Source organism: Humulus lupulus, chromosome 3 (genome assembly GCF_963169125.1).
Source record: "Humulus lupulus chromosome 3, drHumLupu1.1, whole genome shotgun sequence".
In the NCBI taxonomy this organism is placed as follows: Eukaryota; Viridiplantae; Streptophyta; class Magnoliopsida; order Rosales; family Cannabaceae; genus Humulus; species Humulus lupulus.
Genome location: NC_084795.1, coordinates 58,348,730 through 58,375,959, shown reverse-complemented (window position 1 = coordinate 58,375,959; position 27,230 = coordinate 58,348,730). Strand labels below are relative to the sequence as shown.

General features: G+C 36.7%; 1 protein-coding gene and 1 pseudogene across 1 annotated transcript; one reads left to right on the top strand and one right to left on the bottom strand.

The window, feature by feature from the left end:
* Positions 1-355: 355 nt before the first annotated feature.
* LOC133824208 (alpha,alpha-trehalose-phosphate synthase [UDP-forming] 1-like) lies at positions 356-5,929 on the top strand (annotated as a pseudogene).
* A 3,614-nt stretch (positions 5,930-9,543) lies between these two features.
* On the bottom strand, positions 9,544-11,284 carry LOC133824207 (uncharacterized). Its single transcript, XM_062257077.1, has 3 exons — positions 11,009-11,284; positions 10,035-10,810; positions 9,544-9,601 (listed from the first exon to the last, which is right to left on the bottom strand). Exons 1-3 carry the CDS (start codon positions 11,282-11,284, stop codon positions 9,544-9,546), a joined length of 1,110 nt encoding a protein of 369 aa, XP_062113061.1.
* Positions 11,285-27,230: the final 15,946 nt, after the last annotated feature.

Sequence of the window (27,230 nt, the reverse complement as noted above, 5' to 3'; positions counted from 1 at the left end):
TTTTTTCTTTCTTTCTGAGTAGTAGTAGGTCCTTTTCTTCACTAGTTAATAACCTACTTTTTTTCTCTTATTAATTGAGTTTTTTTTCCTTCAAATTTATGGACCAAAATAATTGATTCAATGACGTAACCATGTTTTTCACTTACCCTTTTGCCTATCTCATTGCTTAACACTTTTATTAGAGTAATTCTACAACAGTATTTTTTTTTTTTTAATTAATTTTCAAAGCTTTGTCTTGTTTATTGGCCCGTGAAGACTCACTATTCCAAAAATATAATGTAGGAGAGGCTGTTGTCTTGAGAAGCATTTGTGCTTATAAATTTTGGCACACAAGGTTCAGTTGCATAGAGAGGGCATGCCAGGGAACAAGTACGAGAGTAACCAAACCTTGTCGACCGGTCGAGTTGGACGACTAGTGAATGATAGGAAGATAAGGAAAAACAACAAGACTTCTTAATCAAACGATGTAACTACTGAGAATAATAACAATAATAATAGGGGGCTCAATATATTGAGAATGATGTCTGCTTAACAGAAGATGATAATTCGAAAGTTGCCACTATTGGACAGTGCCCTGAAGGTGATACTGCAACGACTAACAATTATGAGCGATGTGAAAAGCTAGATAAAAAGCCTGCTAGGCAAGGATTATTGGTAGTTGCTAACAGATTACTAGTCTCTGCTGTAAGGAAAGGTGAAGATGTATGGCATTTAGAGATTAGGGCTAGGGGTTTAGTCCGTGCTCTTCTGGGTATGCAATTCCTACTCTTCATTTTTTAAGATTATTTGGTCTATTTATATTTATATTAAGATTGTTTACTTGATGATATTATTGCGTGTCTAACAAAATAGTTTCCCGTATTAATAGTTTTTTGTTACTTTTTTTCACCTGATGTTTTGGTTTTTTTCTTTGTAAACTTGTTATGCACTTGTACTGTATGGTTGTGTTAAAGGCATGAAGGAGTTTGAGGCAAGGTGGATCGGTTGGGCTGGTGTAAATGTGCCCGATACAGTTGGACAGAATGCACTTACTAAGTCTCTAGCCGAAAAGGTTAATTTTCGACTCTTGACATAGAGTCATTCCGACCATTTAATATTACTGCCTTTTTTTATTGGGTTGATTTTTTTTTCCTCTAATTGAGTAAACATGTTTTTTTAGTTAAATTATGTGAAAATCAATTCTGTTGATGCTTTTCTATTTCTTCCTCAAAAAGATGTATTCCAGTATTTCTTGATGAAGAGATTGTTCATAAATATTATAATGGCTACTGCAACCACATTTTGTGGCCACTTTTTCATTACCTTAGACTTCCAGAAGAAGATCGGCTTGCTACCACCAGGAGTTTCCAGTCTCAGTTTGCTGCATATAAGAAGGCAAATGAAATGTTTGCTGATGTGGTTATCAAGCATTATGAAGAGGGTGATGTTGTTTGGTGCCACGATTACCATCTTATGTATCTTCCAAAATGCTTGAAAGATTTCAAAAAATCAATGAAAGTTGGTTGGTTTCTACATACTCCTTTTCCTTCATTTGAAAATGTATAAGACATTGCCATCATGATTAGAGCTGTTGTGCTCATTCTTGCTGTAGATTTAGTCGGGTACGTTGAGTAATTGGCAGCACTTGTTGAATATTATATATGACTTTTGTTTAAAGTTGTCAAGAACCAGTCTTTTAAAGTCAGCTGGAGTAGAAAAAATAGGTAGTTTGTTCAGCATATGCAAACGTGCTTCACTTATTATGATGTTCTTCTATTAAAAAGTATTCTAGAATGTTCTTGGAGAAACCTAGAATTAATTAGACTATGATATAATTATTATATAATTATTTAGAGAATAGTAGAAACTAGTTAATGACTTGGAAAATTCTAGAAAGTTTTAGATTTCTTCATTGTAGCCTAATAGAAGAGTGGTGTGTGCTTAGAGGGCAATTGGAAAATAGCAGGTGTGTCAGTTGTAAAAGTTCCTTAGAGAGTTCTTTTGTCATGAGTGCTCTAACCTAAACATCTTATGTTGCCCTTCAATATTAATAAAGTGTTATTATTTTCCACTCAACCTCTTCTATTTGAATGTTGTTGGTTTAAGTAGTAGTTTGATTAAATATAATGTTATTTGGTAATTCGACTCTATATTACTTTCTTCATTTTAAGTGTTTGGACTATATGAATTTTTGAACATGTAATTTATGTATTAATCCTCATTTTTCCAGTTTTCATACATATGTTTATGCACGTCATTTCGTTAGTGCTTGCACTCGCATTCTTAGATTGGAGGGTACTCCCGAGGGAGTTGAGGATCAAGGGAGGCTTACTCGAGTGGCTGCAGTAAGTTGAAATTACATGCCTGTTTAATTTAAAGTTGAAGACATATTATATGAGTAAACTCCAGTATGCCAACTTGTTACTCATTCTGACTCCAGTGCTAAAATTTTCAGTGTCCCATCGGTATAGATTCAGATCTCTTTATACGTGCACTGGAGCTTCCTCAAGTCCAGGAATACATCAGAGAACTTAAAGAAAGATTTGCTGGGCGGAAGGTAAATAATATATTTTTAGAATAAAAGTATGCCATGCATACACTGAACTTCCACAACATAATAGGAACATGTATTAATTCTTAAGCATAATTTATCTCACTGTCTAGTCTCCTATGACATGAAGTTTTAGGATAGCTAGTCGCTTGATATGCTTCGAGACCTTGTTTATGATAGTAACATGTGCAAGTTATCACTGTCTAGTTTCTTCAGCCCACACGTTATGGAAACTTATGATTTGTTTCAGAGTGTTCGTCCTGGATATTCCTGTTTGGTTCTTTTACTGTAAAGCTATTGCTACTGCTTGTTGCATGGGTTGAGAGGTGTTTGTAATTCTAATTTTAGTAGATTAATATTTTTTTCCTCTGTAATTTGTATATTTAATGATATATCTTATGTTTTATATATTAACTATTTCTTATGTGAAATATATGGCATTACAGGTGATGTTAGGTGTAGATCGCCTTGATATGATCAAAGGGATTCCTTAGAAGATATTGGCCTTCGAAAAATTCCTTGAGGAAAACCCTGATTGGCGTGACAAAGTAGTTTTGTTGCAAATTGTTGTGCCAACTAGAACAGATGTTCCAGAGTGTATAATTCTGTCTAAATTTCCAGAAGGACTAGCGTCTGTTGCATTTTAGGAATTCTTCTTCTTTAGTAAGAAGAGAAAAACTCATTGGAATGTCTAAATTTAAGTTGAATTCCTTGTGCTAGATCCTTTAGTAGTTTAATGTGTTTCTATGTCTGAATTTAAGCTATAAGCTTTATGTTTTGAGTTCTAGGTTACTTCTGATTGTAGCTTAGGGTTGATGCAGAATAGTGTTCTATTTTGTCTCTCCATCTTATTACTGTCATTGTTTTAAAAAAATTTACTCAGTCAACAATGGTTAAGATATTTTTTTTTTCAGAGTTAAACAACTTACCTTGTTTGAGGAAGTACACTTCAATTCTAAGTGCATTTTATTTGCTTTGTTGCTAAAATTCAATTAATACACTGTTTCATATTGCATTTTCACAGATCAAAAACTCACAAGCCAGGTCCATGAAATTGTTGGACGAATTAATGGCAGATTTGGAACATTGACAGCTGTTCCAATACATCACTTGGTTCGTTTATGGCCATCTTAGTCAATAATTACTATATGAATGGACAATTTATATCTCACAATATTATTTTTGGGCTATTTGGTATTTGGTCAAATGTTTTAAGTGTTGTTGACAGTTGTGTATACTGAACCGTATATTATCATTGTTAGATTAAGCAATCACTCTTTTAGACACAATGGTTCTACATTTCAAATGGTATAGGCTTACCTGGTACGATTAAAATAGGACCTTGAGAGTGTTAAGCTTGGTGTAGATCACATCAATGACCCATCTATGTGGTATCTTGATGAGTAGGTCACATCATTGTGCCCCATCTTTGTTTTTTTTCTTGAATTGAACCTCAGTTTCTCATGCCAGTGCGTCAACTAAATGTGTAAACATAAAAGCTAATAAGCTATATGTATTTTCATTCATATGATATTTATACACTCCAATTTTGCTATGATTATTTCTCACATGTTAGATGTAACTTTCTAGGTCCTAAGGAGTAACGACTGTGTACTCTTTCTGATCCTATCTTTCTTTCTTTACAGGATCACTCTCTTGATTTCCATGCTTTATGTGCTCCATACGCTGTCATAGGTACAATTTTTTGTTCTCCTTTTTAATCTACTCTCATATTATTTTTACTTCGCAATGATGCATTCCAATTTTCTTACTTAATTTATTTCTCCGCATACCTTTTTTCTCTTGCTTTCCTTATTGTAAACTTACCTGCCCCCCTCTCTTTCCCTACTTCCTTTGGGGTTTGAAAAAGCTATCTTAAAAGTCATCTTTTACATCATATTAGCTATCTGTTTCTTTGGATATAAAAAATATCTCTGAATATTGTTGCTAAGAAACTCTGAGAATGAAAGACAGAGTGCTACTATAACTAAAATTAGTGAATTATAAGCAGCCCCGTTTTAAGGTAGTGACAGAATCCCAGATTAAGTGGGAAAAAAATTTCAAGTTCGCATGAAATGTCTTCAAGCAACCTCATTTACATCTAAATACCCATTTATCTTTTTCAGATGTAGCACTAGTCACATCTTTAAGGGATGGTATGAATCTTGTTAGTTATGAGCTTGTAGCATGCCAAGATTCAAAGAGAGGAGTCTTGATTCTTAGGGAGGTAATTTCTGGAGACTTTCATGTATACTCACGCTTTATTTTTAACCATGCAAATAATTGATACCATAATTGATACCATTATTTATTGCTTTCTTGTGCTAAAATAATCTCATCATAATTGATACCATTATTAGTAAAACATCAAATAATACAACATGTGTATGCATTAAGAAAATGAGCACACTAAAATAGAATGGAATTATGTAGAAATTGTTGATGGTAGTGTTGTTATTATTCTTTTTGCATCTGTTCAGCTTGCCATGCCCAAACAATGTCTTTTAAAGCTGGTCTTATATCCTTTTTCATTGTTGTTTTTTATTCCAATGTATCACCACTGGACTTGCTTACCTCAACAAGGTGAAAGGAGGGTGTGAATTCATATATCTCAGCTTGAATTGAAATTGGTCCTTTTCTGCCTTTGATCCCCCATTTTAAGAGTACATAAGATAATTTGGAAGATTTTTTTTTTAAAACTTCTTACCACAACAAACGCAAGGCACATTACTTTCATGTTTTTTTGGCTTCAGTAAACTGAATATATCTTTTGAATGCAAGAAAACAACATATACACACAAATGCATTGATCTTAAAGTGCAGTTGGTATCTTGTAGAGTAGTTAACTAAAAAGTAGTTGAACATTAGACAATGAGTTCTTTCATTTCATAGTCATACAATTATTTGGCTCCCTGAGTACAAGCCTAGGTGGTATAAGTTCACCATCCAACTATTCTGTTACTTGGAAATTTGGAGTCAATAATTTATTGTCGCTCCATGAATGGCGTCTAATAACTGAGTTTATATAGCTTATGTCTGAAGGAAGTAAAAGGGGGTTTTCAATAAATTAAGGATATACATACATAAATATATATACGTTTTTCTCTTAGTTCTGAGTTTTCTGTTTTTGGATGATGATAGAAAATTGGCTGAGATTTTTGAACTTTTCATTTGCTATAGAAGTCAATTTTTGTATATATATTTATATATTGCCTGAGATTTACTAACATTCCATTTACTTTTGCATAGAGCCATAGATCTATGATAAATAATGTTATAAAGGGCCATCGATTGTAAGAACAAATCTTAGTTTATAACCATTTCTCAATGCTATGAACTAATGAACAATTTATACATTTTATATAGATTACAGTTTATGCAATCAGGGTGTTTGAATGAATGCCTTATAGAAGATTCCAAGACTAGCATACTTATGGTTTAAATATAGTTTATACTCTTGTTAATGAATTTTCATGCATCATACTTGAATTAATCACTGAATAAGTCTTTTCAGAAATGAAAATTTATGTATGAACTACAGTTAAGTGTTATACACTTTGAATCATACAAAAATTGTTTCCTGAACCATAAGTTTAAAATTGAAAAAACATGGAAAAGGAGAGATTGCTCTCTTTCTCAAATTGAGTTTCAAACAATTCAGTTCAATTAAAAAACATTGGAAAGCTAGATGATAAAAGCATTAGTTTGCTTCGATTTATTGGCTTAATCGCTTTATCATAATTAGCTTTAGGTTTCTAAATTCCATTTGCTATAAAATATATTATTGATTCACTTTCTGACTTGGAACTGATTCTTTCTATTTTCAGCTCAATCCAAGTCTTTATGACAGTCATCAAATATATTCCTCAGGTTAGAAATGCCTCATTTATTTTTTCCCCATTAGAAAAAATATCAATTGTTTTAAAAATAATCTTATGTAACATCAGTGATGAAATAATTTAGCTATCCAAAATGTTTTATTTTTCCTTTCTTATTACTGTATGAGTAGAGAATTAGAGACAGTAATACTATGTTGTCAACATTTTTTCTATATCCTTTGCCCCTATAAGTTATTTTGATGGTTTCTTTCAAGAGATTGCTCATGAGACAGCAATACTATGTTGTACTTTATGCATGCTTTATGTTTTTGAAAAAATGTGGTGCCTACATAATAGCTTTTTGTTTGGTTGTTTATTCTAGGTGTCAATATCTCTATTTGTGTTTGGGTTTGGATTGTGTTAAAGGGATTATCAATATCTCTCTTGATGTTGCAAAATAGTATTTGATTCATAACTAGAAGGGAACCTTCTCTGACAATGATTTTGGTCCAGAATTGCTGGTTAATAAAACTTCCAAGTTTAGTGTGTTGTGTTTTCTCTCTCTATGTTTTTTTTTTGGCAGTGGCTTCGATCATAAAGCACACTCTGCTGCTAATTTTTGTAGCTTAGTTTATTGTGGTGTTCTATTTGTGTTTCTCTTTTATGAGTTTCTTATGGCTTGTTGGACTTAGTCTAAATACATGGCCATGCTCTTTATTCAATCTCTCAAACTATTTCAGACTAATGAATTGGCACAACCATTTATGCTCTTTATTGCTTCTTTTTTAGTAAGCCTAATCACATGTTTGCCTTGCACACATATAATATGAGTGTCATCTAGATTCTAGGCCATTGGATCTTATATATATCTTACATCATGCAACTATGTTTATATGCACACAAGCATATATAGTGCTCTTTATTTCTTCTTACATTATGTTATTATATTTATATGCACAAAATCATATGTTTATGATTCCACTGCTCTTAAGACCATTGAGATTCATTCAAAGAGTGAATTTATAATAATTTAGGATCAAAATATTGTATTCTTCTGTGATTCTATAGTAGTTTATAGTAGTTCACTAGGTCTGTTGATTTATTGTTATGCACTCTACAATCAAATTCTTTATTTCACAATCTCATGTATAGATTATGGCAAACTTTGACTCATGAAGGGTGATTTTGGTGCCTTCAATTTGTACAGTAGCATGTTAATGATTTTTGTTTTCAGTATTTATCACTATTATCACTATAGGGGGCGATATATCGCAGCACGTAGATACGGAAAACACGAAACGATGCACGGTCGCCTCGGGCATACTGGCCCAGGCGATATATCGCCTACAGGGGGCGATATATCGCCTCCTTCAGCATAAATTCAAACTCTTTTGAATTCATTTCCTTTCAGCCATTCAAACTCCTTCAACAGTCCAGCATCTTTTGAACGAGTCTTTAGCCTCTGCTGAACGATTATTCAAATGATTTTCACCTAAAAAGCCATTATTTCTATTCAAGTAAAATCAAGATCTTTTCATCTCCAAACTCTATAAATAGGACCTAGTACCCAGCCATTATTCACCTTTTTCTCTAAGTTCAGAAGCTGCTAGTGTTATGTGAGTGTGAGAGTGTAAACACCTGGTTTGGGAAAATCATAAGCTTAAACATCATAAGCTTATCAAACACTTTGGGAAGTGAGTTCTATAGTATTTCGGTGGAGGTGTAGATTGGTCATTCTAGTCTTTGAGGTAACCAAAACTCTAGTTCCTTTCTGTATTATGTTATTTTCTTTCTCATAGTCTTCTACTCAATCTCTAACCTTAATCTTCATTTTGGTTAGGGAATCTAAGTTCTTGAGCACATAAGTTCGGTAAGCATGTTTCTCAAATGGTTTAGTCTTTCCATCTCATTCATTTCATCTCCTTTCTTTAGACTCACTCTTTCTTATGGTTTTAGGAGTGTTCCAAAAAGTCCCAACTCAGTCCATTATATCCCGGTAACTTTGGTAAGGAAAATAGGCTAGAATCAATATGTTATGTGCTTATGTTATCTATATGTTTTATGTTATTAAATGTGTTTTGATATGTATATATGTTTGTAGGCTTGGGCATATGACCCATATGACTAACAAGACCCCAAATGGGTTATGGGCATATGACCTACTTAGCTAGTAGGACCCCACTAATCCCATGGGCATATGCTTGTTTAGTCTATGGGACCCCAAGTAATAATGGCCATTATAATAAGTGTATGTTATATGTATTATGTTAAGTCTTTACGTTCATTATGAAATTTATGTGTATGACTATGTGTTAGATTTTCCTTGCTGGGCATTAGGCTCATTCCTTTCTGTTTTATGTGCAGGAAAATAAGCTTTAGAGGCGGTAAGATTCGTGACGCTTAGAGGATGTGTATCGATGGTGAATGGAGTCAAGGGGCCGAGCGTTATTCGATTCAAGGATGTAGTCTTGTTTATGTTTTTATGGTTTTAAATGTATTTTCCGCATTTTATATGTAAATCTTTTTAGTTTTTAAGTTATTTTTGTTTTAAAGACAATGGGTACCCATATCCTACTTATTTTATGAAAGTAAACTTTGTTTCTACAAGTTTCTGATAAATTATGCTATTTTCGCAAAAATGTAAGTTTTATGTATAGTTTCGTTAATGGTCCAAAAAGTCTAGAGTAGTGGGTCATTACAAGTTCAGGGTTAAGCTTGGAGGAAAGAGGGGAAAGGCGGGGTCGCGCACTTAGGCGGCGCGACTGGGCAGTCGTTTCAATGGGAGAGGTGGGGCATGGATGGGGTCTGACGGCGGCGGAAGGTAGGGCTGGGCGAGGTACGATGTGGGATGGAGAGAGGAGAGACGGGGCAGATGAATCGTGGCTGGGGTGGGTGATTGCAGGTAAAGAAAAAAAAAAGGAATGGGTCAGGGATTATTCTGATTTTCTTGTGAAGTTTCTTTTAATTTTTCTTTTCCTTGTTTTTGTGTTTTTTTTGTTTGTTTGTTTTTTATTATTAACTAGTCGAGCCCAATCCATACAGCCCCGAGACCTTGCCAGGGGTTCTGTATTGTGCCTCAAATTTGTCCATTAAGGAGGCCTGTTTGCTAAATTTCAGGCTGTAGCAACCTGGAGCATTTTATAACTTGCTTGCCAAAACTGAATTTCTTCCCCAAGCTGTGAAAATCAGTAACTTTCAACCCCAAAACTGCACCAATTCATCAAAATCAAGATTGACCCTGCCTCCAGTGGACCTAAAAAAATTTGAAAAAGAACAAAAGCAATACAACAAAAACAAAAGTTAATAACAAACTCTATAATTACAAAATGCACAATGACTCAGTAAATTTGGTTGGATATTTTAGATATATATATATATACAACATGACTTGTAGTACCTTCCTTCTTCAGGTCTCCCTTAAAATAACACAAGGAGCACAAGGCAACCCGAAGTACCATCCGCTTCATGCATCCTCCCAAGTAATGGAGGTCTTCGCTCGGTTGACCATTCCTTACCAATAGTGCTTCAGTCGCTGGCCATTCACTTTAAACTCTCTACCGGACTGATCTTCCCTTACTTCAACATCCCCATAAGGATACACCTTGATGATTGTGAATGACCCCGACCACCTAGACTTCAATTTACCAAGAAACAACTTCAGCCGCGAGTTAAAGAGCAAAACTCACTGTCCTTCTTCAAAAACTCGAGGTTGAATCCTCTTATCATGCCATCGCAAAGTATTTTGCTTATACAACTTTGCATTTTCATAAGAGAACAACCTCATCTCCTCAAGCTCATTCAATTGAAACATGCGAGCTTCCCCAACAGCTTGGAGATCCATATTAAGCTTCTTAATGGCCCAATAAGCCCGATGCTCTAGCTCCACGGGCAAGTGACAAGCCTTCCCATATACCAAGCGGTAGGGGGACATTCCCAACAGTGTTTTAAAGGCAGTTATGTAGGCCCAAAAAGAGTCATCTAATCTTGGAGACCAATCTTTGCGAGTAGGATTAACAACTTTCTCTAGCACACCCATGATCTCTTTATTAGAAAGTTTGGCTTGACCATTTGATTGAGGATGGTAGGCAGTAGCGATCTTATGTTTCACACTATATTTGGCCAGCAAGGCTGCCAAGATCTTCTTCACAAAGTGGGTGCCCTCATCACTTATAAGAGCCCTTGGAGTGCCAAAGCAGGTGAAAACATGTTTATGCAAGAACTTCGTGACCACCTTGGAATCATTGGTTGGACTCGCCACTGCTTCGACCCATTTAGAGACATAATCAACTACCACCAAGATATACAAATTCCCGAATGACGGTGGAAATGGCCCCATAAATTTAATTCCCCAAACATCGAATAATTCCACTTCAAGGATGCAATTCAACGACATTTCATTCCTTGCTGAAATATTTCCAACACGTTGGCAGCGATCACGTCTTTTAGCAAATTCATGAGCATCCTTGAAAATAGAAGGCCAATAGTAACCCGATTGAAAAACTTTAGCTGCTGTCCTTTGCCCACCAAAATGCCCACCATAAGGGGTTGAATGACAATACTCTAGAATACTTCAAACTTCATCCTTAGGCACACAACGCCTCATGATAAGATATGGACATTGCTTGTACAAATAGGGCTCATCCCAATAATAAAATCTCACATCATGAAGGAATTTCTTGAGCTGCTGACTATTCAAATTAGGTGGTTGCAAACCACTCACCACGTACCATGGTGTAGTGACTTGGTTCACAACTAACAATTTCTTGTCAGGGAATGTCTCTTTAATAGGCCCTTCATCTTGCTTCTTAGTACCGGCCTTAAGCCTAGATAAATGATCAGCCACTTGATTCTCTGTTCCTTTTCTATCCCAAATCTCCAAGTCAAATTCTTGAAGAAGAAGAACCCATTGAATAAGTCTTGGCTTAGCATCCTTCATTGCTATAAGATACTTGATTGCTGAATGATCTATGTATACCACCACTTTAGTCCCCACAAGCTAGACTCTAAACTTGTCAAAAGCAAACACAACCACCAAAAGTTCTTTCTCGGTGGTGGTAAAGTTCAATTGAACATCAGCTACCGTCTTGCTTGCATAATAAATGGAATGAAATACCTTTTCTTTTCGCTGCCCAAGCATGATACCCACAACAAAGTCACTAGCATCGCATATCAATTCAAAAGGAAGAGACCAATCTGGAGCTACAATGATGGGTGTGGTGATAAAAGCCCTTTATAAAGTAACTAATGCTTCTTGACACTCCTTAGTGAACTCAAATGCTCGATTTTGCTCAAGTAAGGAACAAAGGGGCTTAGAAATCTTTGAAAAATATTTTATAAAACTCCTATAGAAGCCCGCGTGTCCCAAAAAGCTTCTAATCCCCTTGACTGTAGTAGGTGGAGGTAATTTTTCAATGACTTCCAACTTTGTTCTATCCACTTCAATTCCCTTGTTAGAAATTTTATGGCCTAAGACAATGCTTTCTTGTACCATAAAATGGCATTTTTCCCAATTGAGTACCAAGTTGGTTTCTTCACATCTTGCGAAGACTTTCTCCATGTTAGCCTAAAAAGTGTCAAATGACTCACCAAATACTGAAAAATCATCCATGAAGACTTCAAGAGACTTTTCCACCATATATGAAAAAATTGCCATCATACAACGTTGGATGGTGGTATGAGCATTGCACAACCCAAACGACATCCTTCTAAAGGAAAATGTGCCATAGGGACAAGTGAATGTAGTCTTCTCTTGGTCCTCCGGAGCAATGGAAATCTGATTATAGCCTGAATACCCATCAAGAAAACAATAAAACTCATTTCTCGCCAACCGATCAAGCATTTGATCAATGAATGGCAGCGGGAAACGGTCCTTCTGTGTGGCCTTATTCAGCTTTCAGTGGTCCATACAAACACGCCACCCCATCACTGTTCTTGTGGGAATCAACTCATTATTTTCATTAGCCACCACCGTGACTCCACCTTTCTTAGGCACACACTGAATCGGGCTGACCCAAGAACTATCTGAAATTGGGTAAACAATTCCATAATTGAGCCATTTAATTATCTCTTTTCTAACCACTTCCTTCATGATATGGTTAAGTCTTCACTGCTGCTCAACAGAATTATTACAGCAATCTTCCAACAGAATTTGATGCATACAAAATGAAGGACTTATACCCTTGATATCCGCCATGGTCCAACCAATGGCTCTTGTGTATTTCTTCAACACATCAAGCAACAAACGTTCATATTCAGCTCCTAAAACCGCTGAAATACTCACGGGCAAAGTCTTGTTATCTCCCAATTAAGCATACTTCAAGTGACTAGGCAAGGGCTTCAATTCTAACTTTGGTGGCTCTTGAATAGAGGACTTAGGAGGCTTAAAATTCCTTTCCGACAAGTCTAGAGACTCAAAAGGCCTTCAAAATTTAGTAAAGGGCTGTTGTAATTCTACCCATGTAACTTGGGTTTCCTCCTCTTCACATAAGTCTTCAAGCTCTTCAAGTGAACTCACCCCTACTCCATCTTTAAAAACTTCTTTATGGAACTTTTCAGCTACAAGTGACTCAATTACACTCAACCGAGAGCATTCCTCAACCTCATTTGGAAACTTCATAGCATTGAAAACATTAAAAGTCACTTGTTGGCCATTCACCCTCATAGTAAGCTCTCCTTTTTGCACATCAATTAAAGTCCTCCCAGTAGCTAGAAATGGCCTACCCAAAATAATAGGAACATCTCTATCCGCCTCATAGTCACAAATTATAAAATCGGAAAGGAAAATGAACTTATCAACTTGCATTAGAACATCTTCAATTTTTCCTTCCGGGTGAGCCATAGAATGATCCGGCAATTGGAAAGTGATGGTTGTTGGCCTTGCTTCTCCAATTCCCAACTTCTTGAAAATAGACATAGGCATTAAGTTAATACTAGCTCCCAAATCACATAAAGCTCTACCCACATCTCTTCAACCAATAGAACAAGGAATCGTAAAGCTACCCAGATCCTTCAACTTAGGAGGAATTTTACTCTTCAACATGGCACTACAGCCTTTCGTCAAGGCCACCATTTCAAACTCACCAAGTCTCCTTTTCCTAGTCAAAATGTCCTTAAAAAACTTTACATAATTTGGCATTTTCTCCAAGGTCTCCATTAGTGGTATATTGATATGGAGTTGCTTCAAAACGTCTAAGAACCTTCGGAATTGGCCATCTTGTTGTTGTTTTTGAAATCTTTGATGAAATGGTGGAGGTGGCTTGTTCAAACACTTTTCTGATGTAGATTGCTGAACGGATGCTGTAGCATTCTAGGTAAATTCAGCAGCTGAACTTATTGACTTTTCACTCTTCTCTTCACCAATTTGGATTGAAGTAGGCTCGTTTTTTCGCTTCGATTTCTCCTCATTTGACTCCAAATTTTTCCCATTCCTCAAAGTCACCACTCTGCACTGCTCTTTCCCATCCCTCCTTGGATTTTCGATGTCACCATGCAACTTATTCCTCAATTCATTAGCCAATTGCCCCATTTGAATCTCAAGGTTTCTCAAGGAGGCTGCTTGGTTCTGAATCACAGCATCATTCTTGGCCATATATTCTTTCATTAAACTCTCCAAAGAGCTTGATTGAGATACTTGAGGCAGAGGAGGTTGTTGCACTCTTGGTGGTTGTTGAGAAAACCCCAGCAGATATGTTGGGTTGCCTTGCATTGGTGCTCCCCTTGAACTAGTTCCTTGATCCCCCCCCCCCCCCCTTATGAGAAATTTGGATGTTGCCTCCTCCTTGGATTGTAAGAGTTTGTATACGGGTTGTTACGGTTGGCATTTTGATTCCCCACATAGCAAACCGAGGCGGCATTTGAAGGACAACTCTCAAAATTGTGTCCATCTCCACAATAGACAAAAGACACATTGGCAACTTGTCCCATAGCAGCTGGTTGTACCATTCCCCCCAAACACATGTTCTTGAGAAGGTTAGTCGTTGATGAAACTTGAGTGGTCAAAGCAGTTAATGCATCCACTTCAAGCAAACCCACTACTTTTTGACTTGTTGAGGCTACAACATTGGACCATTGATAATTGTTGCTATCAATCCTTTCCAAAATCTCATAGGCTGCATTGTAGGACTTAGAGAGCATAACCCCCATTAGCCGAAGCATCCAACACCATGCGAGTGGAAGAATTGAGCCCATTATAGAATGTTTCCATTTGTATACAATGCGGAATCCCGTGGTGCGGGCACTTGATTTCATTGCGAAACTTGAAAAGACATGATTTCATTGCGAAACTTGGCATTCTTGGTGGAAGGAAAGTACTTCATCAAAAAAATTTCAGCCAACTCATTCCATGTGGTAACCGAGTCGGGAGGAAGGGTGTTGAGCCAAGCTCTAGCTCGATCCCTCAAAGAGAATGGGAACAACTTTAACCTCAGGGCCTCTTCACTCACTCCTTGTAGCTTGAAAGAATCGCTCTCCTCCAAAAATGAACGAAGGTGGAGATGAGGATCTTCTGTTGGCAGCCCACTGAATTGACCAACCGTTTGGAGCATTTGGAACATGACGGGCTTTAACTCGAATTAGGCTGCTTGGATTTCAGGCCTCACAATGCTCGAGTTGAGCTCATTAAACATAGGGGCAGCATACTCTCTTATGGCCCTCTCCCTATCATCGACCAAGGCAATGGCGTTACCAATATTATAGGCATCCCCAACCTCTTCAATCTCATCAGCCACATTGAAACGATTTTGACCCCTTTGTTCCCTTCTCCTTCTTCTAAAAGTGCATACAATTTTGGGGTCAATAGGAGCTAGTTCAAGGTCTTCTTGCTCGTTCATGCACTAGAGTATTCCTCAAAATTCACAAAACCGAGTAAATAAGGTTAGAACAACACAGAAAAATAAATTGCAAAATAATTGATATTACACAAAATTTTAATTTCAATCCCCGGCAATGGCGCCAAAAACTAGTTGTGAAAATTATATGTGCAAGTGTACACAGTCCAACACATGTAATATAATGATAAGTGAATCGTCTCCACATGGATTGGTATTAAAAAGTTCAATGTAAACACCAATTAATTGCAACTTAGAAATTTAAGAAACTGAATTGAGTGGTTGTTGAAAATAAAATAAAATGAAACAAATTACAATATGCTTAAAATTAACCACAGTTTCTAGAGAAATAACAGCAAGAAGAATTATCAATGGAAAAATTGGACTTGAATAGCTAAATCCCCCCATGTCAAAAATTGCCCAAAATGCTATAGCATTAAATTTAGCAAATCGCACTAGAGTTAACTAGAATTCCCAATATGCTAACCAGATTTTTCCAAAACTCGTGAATATAGTTCTACCATCCAATTAAATATATTCCTATGTCAAATCAGACTTAAGAACACAAATAAAAGCACCAATTCTCAAAAGTTATGCAAGGTAAGTAAAGTATTCCTATTATACTTACTAAGAACAACCTAACAATGGTTATGCTCTTGCATCATTCAACTACAAACTACTACATTCAACCTTTCCAGAATTAAATCTAGCTTAATAATCTGCCATTGTTGGCTAAACAACAACAAACAATAATCATGAACAACACTTGAATGAACAATGGTGAATTTACGTAAATATGCATTTAAACTTTAATAAATATGACACATGAGGTTCTTTAACCATTGAAGTCTCAAAAAGCTTAGCTCATAGCTAAATTAGTATCCAACATCTGAAATAGAAAATTGATATCCATGAGTACTAAAATAATTATTCGAAATTAGGAAATACAAAAATTAAAGAACAAGAGTTAATGGGACAAATCCAATATAGATGATGTGTGAATCCTCCTTGTCCTTCTTGTTCCCCTTTAACGATTGTACTTCTCTATTTCTCTTTGTTTTCTGTACTTTTTATGATGATCACTCTTCAATGGCTACCACACTACTAAAAAATACACAGCTGGTACTCTCCTTTTCTCAATTACAGTACAAAGAATGATATGCTCCCAAAATTAGTCAGCCCCCCTTCTGTTTCTCCACTTAGGCCCACTAATTTGGACCACTTTTCTGTCCAAAACACTCAAACTGGCGTCAGTGTTGGACCCCTACCACCTTGGCATGAATTAAAAGAAAATGACACAGCTGGCTTTAATTTTCCACGCCAGCAAGTGAGCTTCAGCATGCTACAGCATGAATTTTAGCTTTTGCTTCCAAACCAAACATCCAATTTTTCTTCTTCAATCCTTCCACGGATTGCTTGATTCCCTTTTTACACAGAAAACTAGAACAAGATTAGTTATTTAATTTCAATTTAAACCCAAAACATTGTAAGACTCCAATATTATATCAACTAATTATATAGATTGATAACAACTTAAAATTAACAAACAAACACCAAAATTATCACTCTTTTTATGAATAATTAATTTTAAAAGTCAAATAAATAACTCTATATTATAGAGTTATCAGAAAGATTCATGGTATGTTGGCTTGTGTGTTAAGGATGAATGGATTGAATGTACTACGTGTTGATCGAGGATGGCGTTAAATTTGTTTTTAGTCTTTTAAATTATGTTTTGATGTAATTCCGAAATTAGTATTTAAACAATTACAGTTTATGTTTTACAACAATGGGATCCCATACCATATTTGGTACAATATTTTGGGTTTTAAATAAAGTTAAATTATTTCTTATTTTCTTATGTATGAATTCAAATTAGCAATTATACCATAGTAGTTTTAATGGTCTGAGATCTTAGAATTAGCCGGGGCATTACATTTTGTTAGTCACATAAAATCATAGAGTTGTGATTTAATGTATCAAGGTTGTTCAACCCAAATGTTATTTCCACCACTTGTTTTATTTGTGTTATCTTCTTTGAATTATTCTTCCATTAGAGTATAGATTATTATTGCTTAAATTCTTTGAGTTGTAATCTACAATGTTTGGTTTATAGCCCCAATCCCAACATCACTTGGAACACACAAAACGATATTCTAAAATTACTCTATGATTTTATGTGATTCCAAACACATAAAATCATGTTGTAGGCTTCTCAAATAAATTCCCATTTGACCTTATAAATATAAAATATTTCTCTAGGGACCTTATCGAATTTATTTCACCTTTAACTATCTAGTAAGATAAATATTTCACAACTATTTATATTTATTTTATACTTAAGTCCCAAAGTTTGTTCTAAAGCGATCCACTCACAATTCTTATAAATTAAAATAATATTTACCAATTATTCTTTTAATTTCATTCAATAACATATTTCAGACAATTATTTAAATAAATAAAAAAAGTAAACACCTTAAAAGAATTTCGTTGTCGAAATTACTTTCCCAAATATATCAGGAAACTTCACCGGCACAGTGTCCTTTTAGTTCTCAACTCTTTGATTCCCCACTTAAGTATTCTCGTTGGATTGATTTCGTAACTTAAGTCCTACTGTAGCTCTAGCTGTTTATAACTAAGCACATAGGACTGATCTGATACATACTTCTTCAGCATTGAGATGTGTAAAACATTATGAATACTAGCCAATGGGGGTGGTAGGGCTAAGTGCTAATCAACTAGGCGAAACCTAATCCTCTCAAGAATCGCAACTGACCCTTCTTCCAAATCCTCTTGACACCTTTAGTTGGCAAAACCTACAAGAACACTTTGTCTCCCACACTAAACTTGATGTCCCATCTTTTGGAATATGCATAGCTCTATTGTCGAGTCTGAGCAGTGAACATATGTTGTCTTATCTTTCTGATGGCGTTGGTGGCTTCTAACACTAGTTTTGGCCCAGCTAGTTGTAACGCCCTAAACTCCAGGGACCGTTACGGTGCCCATTATAAACAGTGCTAAACTCGCTAATAGAGTCATTTGGCCGTAAATGTGTAACTAAGTATGATTAGCAGTTTAGGGATTAAATTTTTTTGGTAGGATATAACGTTTCATTAGAACGTTTACTGTATACATTGGGATCCCAAAAATATAACCTAAAGGTCTATTACAAGTAAATATTTACAACCAGCCGATTTAAGCGGCAAAACAGGGTTTAACCCTAGTTTCTCTTTCAACCGTCGGCCGTGGCGGTCGAGCAGCCGCATATGTACACATCTTCACCTAAGCTCTTCAGCTCAAGGATGGTCCAACTTTATTTTGCCTTTACCTGCACCATACAGCACCCATGAGCTGAAGCCCAGCAAGAAATCATAATATGCTCATGAACAGTAATAACATGTCATAAAATCATAAGGGGCGTGCCTAGCAAATATAGCCATATTCAAGCAGCAAATAAGTTCACGTAATGATGGGTATCTAGGATAAGGAATCCTGCCCTCTTGAGTGGATGGCTATCAAGTCAATCCTAATCAGATAAGTGATTTAACACTGGTGGTTCCGGTAACCATGCTGGGCTTATAGCCCTAAATAGAAGAGAGACAGTTGTAAAAGTCACTAAGGTGGGTTCCATTCCCATTAGCCATGTGATGATAGGGTCACTTGGGCTTTACAAATAAGTGTTCCTTTCACTAGCTTATCAAGATAGGTATTTGATGCAATTGCCACCATCATAACCTACCGAGGGACCACATGGTGACTAACATGGGATTCTACTCCCTTAGCCATGTGACAAAACAGTCACCTAGGCCTTTGGCCCTAGCCCTAAGTAACTAAACCTAGACTAGTCAGTCCAGCATTAAGGCTCCTAGAGTCATTCAACGCTGATATTGATTAGATCTAATCTTTTATCGACGCTGTGTTCATGACGATTATGCCATTTCTGACTCTCAGGTCAGTAAACACACGACCTGTGCCGATTCTGAATAGTCAGTGCCATACACAAGTAAGCAATGTTACCAAGCATATATCATATGTCAAATATCTGAATACAGGGCATTCGACATGCTTACTTAACAATTGCTAGAATAACTAGGATCATGCATAAATACAAAGACCCAAGCTCTGATCTATCTCATATTCAATATTCATGGCATGCCCTATTCACATGTTTCTCGTGTATCACATGCATCACATTTAAATATCCAACATACATCAAGAATAACAATGCATGTCACATATATACAGGGTGCAGTTTTCTTACCTTTGGTCCAAGAATAGGTTAGCAATAAATGAGCCACAAGCACGATCCTTACTCCAAGCCTCTAGTGATAACCTAGTCACAACCATAAACGGTGATCCAATGAGTTCAAGTTCTAAAACCAATCCTAGAACCAAGAACTAGCCTCCGAGACATCAAACCCCACTAAACCAGGTAGTAGGAATGATCCCGAGGCCTAAGGTTTGAGTTCCCATGCTCAAAACATCATTTCGGCCATAAATGCCCTCAAGCGTCGTGGCCCCAACCAAAACAGAGGTTCCAACATCAGGCATCAGCACCAAGTTCCGCGTCACTACTATTCATGGGCTGCGGCCCCCAGACCCCTTCAGCAACCTTGACCTGCTTCTTCGAGCCTGGGCCGCGGTGCTCAAGAATAGGGCTGCGGCCCAACCTCGAACCAACCTTTTTCCCCAGATTTCTCCATTTTAAAACCTTCCAAAAACATATCCAAACATCTCCAAACTTAAAGATAAAAGTTCCCAAACATTCTTATGATCCAAAACCCACAAAACCCAAGCTTCAATTCTATCAAAAACTCATCAAAACACAAAATCCAATTCAAGCTTAAAAACATAGAACTTAAAAATTGAATTACCTCTGATTGAGTTATTCCCAGCTAAATCCTCTGGCTAATAAGCTTCTAATCTTCCTTAGAATCTCTATGCCTCGATCCTCTCTTGAATCCGAGTCCTATAACTCAAGTTTCCTTTGAAAATGTAATCGGGAGAAGAAAATGGAACTTAAAGGGAGAGAGAACTTACTGAACGTTTTTTTTTATTTCTTAAAAGGTTACTTCAAGCTTAAGTAGCCTCAAACAAAAACCTAACGCTCAGGGTCCCGAAACACCCTCGGGGACAAAATAGTCAATACCTCCAGAATTTCCCCCTTGATCTTACTAACTCCCAATTTATCACCAAATATTTATTCCCATTACCCATTAACCCGGTAATGCTCTAAATACCCCTTGACTCACTCTGAGTCAAGAATAAATCCTGTTGTGACTTTCCCACTAGCTTACCTCCTAGGATCGTCTTGTGCTCAGTAACCCTGGCATACACAAAGAATAATAAGGCACCACACACATATCACATATATGCCAAATATGCCCGAAATGGCCAAAATATGAAAATCGTCCAATTAATAAAAAATGGGTTCACATGCATATTTAATACACCTAAACATGCATATAATAATTAAATATCATAATAAATCAATTATGGCCCTCCCAGCCTCCTAATCAAGGTCTTAAACCTTATTAGGAAAATTTGGGGCATTACACTAGTTGCCTCTCTCCCACCGTATCTCGTACGGATCCATTCTAATGGTTGCCCATAACTATTGTTCTACAAAAAATCTATATGGTACATGTATTCCTTTTAGGAACCCTTAAACTCAAGAGCACATGCAGTAACGCCTTGGTTAGCCTGGACCGTTACACTATCTGTTTAAAATGGTGCTCAATTCACTAAGCAAGTCATTTGAACCTAAATGTGTAATTAAAGACTAAATCAATGTTAGGTATTAAGAATTTTTGTCAACGAAGTAATTATTTTTCATTAAAAATAATAAGTTTATACATGGGATCCCCAAAAGTGGTTACTGTTGGTTTTTATTGATCAAATCAGAGATTATACATAGCAGAACAACAATGAAATTGTTAATTTAATCCAATAAGATTTCTTGATCTACTTCTTCACATGCATATGTGTTGACGGTGAAATCTCGTCAACGAAATTAGATCGGAAAACTCAAAGATATGTATGGAGATATTTAGATACGAACTTAGAATACACTTTAAGGAAAAGTAAGCACGAATGAAAAATGGAGTAGGCCTTTTAATATTGCTTAATAGACTGAGTGTACAATGAGTTTTCCAACCCCTTATTCTGAGGGGTCAAGCTCTATTTATAGCTGGGCTCTAATGGCCCCTTATACATAGTGGTCCCTTGAGACCAAATAGTACATGAGTACACTGTCAGGGTAATAGCACAGGTGGTAGTGGTGTTGAAAGAGTGGTGGTCTGCTATAGTATGTGTCAAAGGTCTGCAAAAGTACTCCTGTCTTGGTACCATATTATGCCTCCACTACTTGTTGGGTACAAACCTCATAAGCGTGCTGAGGGAGTCCTGACCATGTATAATTCTTATACTGCCACTACCTGTCTAGCATGGACACTGTATTATCTATACTCTAAGTCTTCTTAGTTTGTAGGCTCATTCCGTATCTCTTCTGGCTTCATGTTGAATCATTCTGAGGCCCTTTCTGACCTTCCCTGACTGCATGTTTAAGAGTCCCTTGGTGCGAGGCCATGGGGCACTTAGGGTGCTTGGTCGTCGAGGTGAGGTGCGCCTCTCTTGGCGTGAGACACTTGGCCTCGCTATGCGAGGCTATGTGAGGGGTGCCTCACTTGGCGTGAGACCCATGGTGCGAGGCCCCTGGGTGTGCAGGGGTGTGTTGTCTCGCGAGGCGTAGGTGGTGCAAGTTCCCTGGGTGTGCAGGGGTGTGTTGTCTCGCGAGGCATAGGTGGTCCGAGGAACATAGTGCGTGGAGGCATGTCATCTCACGAGGCACAGGTAGTGTGAGGTACCTGGGTGCACGGAGGTGTGTCATCTCGCGAGGCACAGGTGGCACGAGGCGCCTGGTGCATGGGGGCGTGCCATCTAGCAAGGCATAGGTGGCGCAAGGTGCCTGGTGCGTGGGGGCGTGCCATCTCGTAAGGCGCAGGTGGTGCGTGGGGTCTAGGTGTGCGGAGGCGTGTCATATCGTTAGGAGCAGGTGGCGCGAGTTGCCTGGTGCATGGGGGCGTGCCATCTCGCGAGGCGCCTGGTGCTTGGGGGCATGCCATCTCACGAGGCGCAGGTGGCGCGAGGCACCTAGGTGTGCAGAGGTGTGTCATCTTGTGAGGAATAGGTGGTGCCAGACACCTGGGTGCGCGGAGGCGTGCCATCTCGCGAGGCGCAGGTGGTGCGAGGCGTGCCATCTCGTGACGCCTAGTGCGTGGGGGCATGCCATCTCGCAAGGCGCTGGGCATGGCCAAGGCCCTTCACGAGACCTAGGTGCGAGGCATTTGATGCCTTGTGTGAGGGTCTTGTAACGCGAGTGGGCCTTATAGGAGTTTGGACTTGATTGTTTGGGAATTTTTTACCGGTGTGGAATCCTTGTACCTTATTTGGCATAAAGTGACTTTATGAGGCCTAGGGTCTTGCAAATATGTGGCTTCTTGGGGGCATGTGATGACCTTCTAACTCTATAGCGTACTTTGCGCCTTCAGTGCCCCTTAGCTGTTCACTTCAATAAGGGACTAAAAACCTTTTTTTTTCTTGGTAGATTTTTGGTATCCACAATATATGTATTGAATCAAAGACATGAATAGAAAAATTACCTCTGGTCCTTTCTTGCTGCTATCTTTTTGTATGGCCAAATCCTTGAGATCTCACACCAAGATCTTCCAAAATGTTCTCAGCAGACAAAGAATGAGTGTGGGCTCGCTATACAAAATAATAGGCAAAATCTATTTATCTGATGTTTTCAACACATGAGATCTGATAAAGTTCAGACCTAGGTTTTGTGAAGAACAGTGACTTTTGTATGTATCACCGTTCTCTTTCTCTGAGAGATATTTCTAGATATTTTTCTATCCCTGAAAAGTTACATTCTGAAAAACTGATATCCTATATTTAATATAACCAATATATTAAAATAAAATCTTAGTTATTTTAAACAATTTGAAAATAACTAATTAGTTATTAGATTTTTGTTTAAATAATAATATTTAAATAACTAACATTGTAGAACCAAGAAACTGCTCAGTCTCTTATGCGTGTAGCACAGTGACTGAGCACTGTGCCACACGTGTACCACATGCCAGTGATGGCATGTGATTTTTCCAAATTTTTATTATTATTTAAATACCAAAAATCCCAAAAATAAATTAATTCAAAATTAATTATATTTTTGTTAAATTTAATTAATTCCTAATTAATTAATTACACATAATTATACAATAATTATGTTTGATACATAGAAAAATATTTTACTTATCACATAAGTCCTTTTTGCCCATTTTTGTATTTTCATTTGTTAGTGTTTGTTTGAGCCATTTCGGGGACCATGGACCTATAACATTAAGCTCCAATAAATTGAAATTAAATAATTAAACTCTTTAATTATAATAGTTAATTTATTAATTCTGATATTTCTCCACTATAAATTTAGAATTGCACTCTTTATGTTATAGATATACTTTTACATAAATCTTATCTTAAGTCGTCTATTGATATAACCATCTTACAATAGTTCAACCCTCTAATTAATTCGTTCATAAATTAGAATGGAAGAATTACCATTTTACCTTTCTAATATACTTCTTATTCCTTAAGTACCATCAATTCACTAGTGAATAATTAATCTATAATCTAATTATAGATTTTAGCTCAAAATCATTCAGTTCCAGAATTAACCCTTAAGGGAACTAATATACGATCCGTTAGGAAAGATTAGATTATGTATTGTTGATACATGTTCCCAGCCGTCCATGATATTAAATCTCCAAAACAAAAGTCATTAGCCTCATTCTTTGAAGGGACCTTAACGAATGAATTAAAAGATTTAATAAACATGGATTGGAGTTCATGAACACTCAGGATTTAGGTTGATCTATAAATGATCATCAGTTATGATATGAATTGCAAGTCTTTATTGTTAAATGATTTTTGGATAAAGACTTTAATTCATATCGGTTCTTGTCATATATAATCATATTCAGATTCATCAATAATCCAAATCTAGATTATTTGTATCATTATAATACCCAGTAAACCGAACTTACAACTCCAATTAAAGAATTCCATAACTTTAATTTGTTGTTGTTGACAATTTTTATTCATTCATGCGATCTTAATTCTCTCGTGCTAATACAAGATCACATCCTCAATAATGAATATGGAATTTTTCTGATATTTACAAAATTATTCAAACAATAATTTAACAATCTAAATATTACAATAATAATAAACCATTGTATTTATTTATTCACAGAATAAACAAATGTCTTTACATGCTTTTAGGACACACTCCTAACAATCTCCCACTTGTACTTAAAGCAAGCGAGGAATTTCTCTCAATCCCATATTACGTATATGACTCTTGAATGGCTTTGCTGGAAGCGTCTTCGTGAACGGGTCCATCAGGTTGTGTTCTAATGCGATTTTCAGAATGATCACATCTCCTCTATGTATGATTTCTCTGATTAAGTGGTATTTTCACTCTATATGCCTTCCCCTCTTGTGGCTTCTTGGTTCTTTAGAATTGGCCACTACTCCACTGTTGTCACAGTAAAGAACAAGTGGTTTCTCCACTTCTAGAACTACTTCCAAACTGTCTAGAACTTTTTCAGCCAAACTGCTTCTTTAGCTGCTTCACAAGCTGCTATGTATTCAACTTCCATGGTTGAATCAACTATATTGGATTGCTTAATGCTTCTCCAGACAACTGCTCCACCACCAAGAGTGAATACTGACCCAGAAGTAGACTTTCTGAGTAAGTGTATCTAGTAGGTTCGAAGTCACTACCCGAATATACTAGCATATAGTCTCTCGTTCTCCTGAGATTATTGAGAATATGTTTCACCGTAATCTATTGTTTCAAACCTGGATTTGATTGATAACGACTGACAATCCCTACTGCATAACATATGTCAGGTCTAGTACATAACATTGCATACATTAGGCTCCCTACTTTCTCATATCCTCTTGCTCTTGTGGTGTCTTTTGACACTGATCCTTGCAAAGAGTAATTCCATGTCTGGTCAGCAATTGACCATTTTTGGAATTCTCCATAGAGAATCTTTCAAGCACTTTATCAATATAATTTTCTTGTGAAAGTGCTAGGAGCTTGTTTTTTCTTTCTCTTAGAATTTTAATGCCTAGAACATAGCTCGCTTCTCCCAAATCTTTCATTTGGAATTTGTCAACCAACCATTTCTTTACATTTGATAATGTCTCTACATCATTCCCAATGAGTAGGATATCATCAACATAAAGAACTAAGAAAACCACAATTTTTCCTTTGATGTATTTATAAACACATGCTTCGTCAACATTTTGTTCGAAACCATATGTTTTAATAGTTTCATCAAATGTTAAGTTCCAAGATCTTGATGCTTGTTTCAATCCATATATTGATTTCAACAACTTGCTTACTTTTTGATCTTGATCCTTCTTTATAAACCCTTCTGGTTGTTCCATATAAATGGTTTCATCAAGGTGGCCATTCAGAAAGGTTGTCTTGATGTCCATTTGCCATAACTCATAATCATAGATGGCAGCTATAGATAAAAGTATGCAAATGGACTTAAGCATGGCCACAGGAGAAAATGTTTCTTCATAGTCCACACCCTATCTCTGTGTGTAGCCTTTGGCCACAAGCCTTGCTTTATAGGTCTCTACCTTTCCATTTGCACCCCTTTTCTTCTTGTAGATCCATTTGCATCCAATGGCATTAACATTGTCAGGCAGATCTACAAATTCCCAAACTGAATTGGAATACATTGATTCCATTTCTTGATTCATGGCATCTTGCCACTTATCAACATCAGGTTCTTCCATTGCTTCTTTAAAAGTCAATGGATCGTCCTTTTGAGTATCTGATACAAGAACGTGTGCCTCATGTTCGTAGCGAATAGGTTGTCTCACAATCCTCCCACTACGACGTTGCACTGGTTTTTCCTTTTCAGGAATTATGGTTTCTTTGGTTGTTTTATCATTAATTGTTTCTGGTGACTTTGCGACTTTATTTGAGACCATCTCCTCGAGTACAACCTTACTGCAAGGTTTGTGGTGATTAACATAGTAATATTCAAGAAAAGTTGCATTTCACAATACAAATGTTTTATTGTCTTTTGGACTATAGAAAATTCCACCTCTAGTCTCTTTGGAATATCCCACAAACATACACACTTCAGAGCACGTTTCCAATTTCCTGGTTTTCCTTTTAAGCACGTATGCATGACACCCCCAAAATTCTAAAATGGTGTAAACTATGTTTACAACCATTCCATAATTCTGTGGATGTCTTTTGGATAGACTTAGGTGGAACATCATTCAAAATGTATATAACACATTGAATCACATATCCCCTAAATGACAATGGTAATGATGAGAAACTCATCATTCATCTAATGATATCTAATAACGTCTTATTCTGTCTTTTTGAAACACCATTTTAATGTGTTGTTTTAGGTGTAGTGAGTTGGAATTGAATGCCATGCTCACATTGATGGTTATTGAATTCACAGTCCATGTACTCTCTTCCTCGATCAGATTGAAGTGCTTTTTAGTGTTTTACCTAATTGCTTTTCAGCCTCTGCTTGAAATTCTTTGAACTTTCCAAAAGTTTCAGATTTTCTTTGCATTAAGTATATGTAACCATATCTTGAATAATCGTCAATGAAAGTGATGAAATATTCATTACCTCCTCTTGCTTGTACATTAAGTGGATTGCAACATCCGTATGTACTAGCTGAAGTGGTTCTGTGGCTCTTGAACCTTTAGCCGAGAAAGGTCTTTTGGTCATTTTGCCTTCTAGGCAGGATTTACAGGCAGGAAGAGATCCAATAGATGGTTCTCTTAAAGGACTATCCTTTACAAGCCTATTTATTCTGTCTAGACCAATATGGCCCAATCTCAAGTGCTACAAATATGTTTCACTATCGGAATCAGTTTAATAGATTTAGGATTAGTTGTTTTTGAATAATTTAAAATTATAAAAAAAAATTGTCA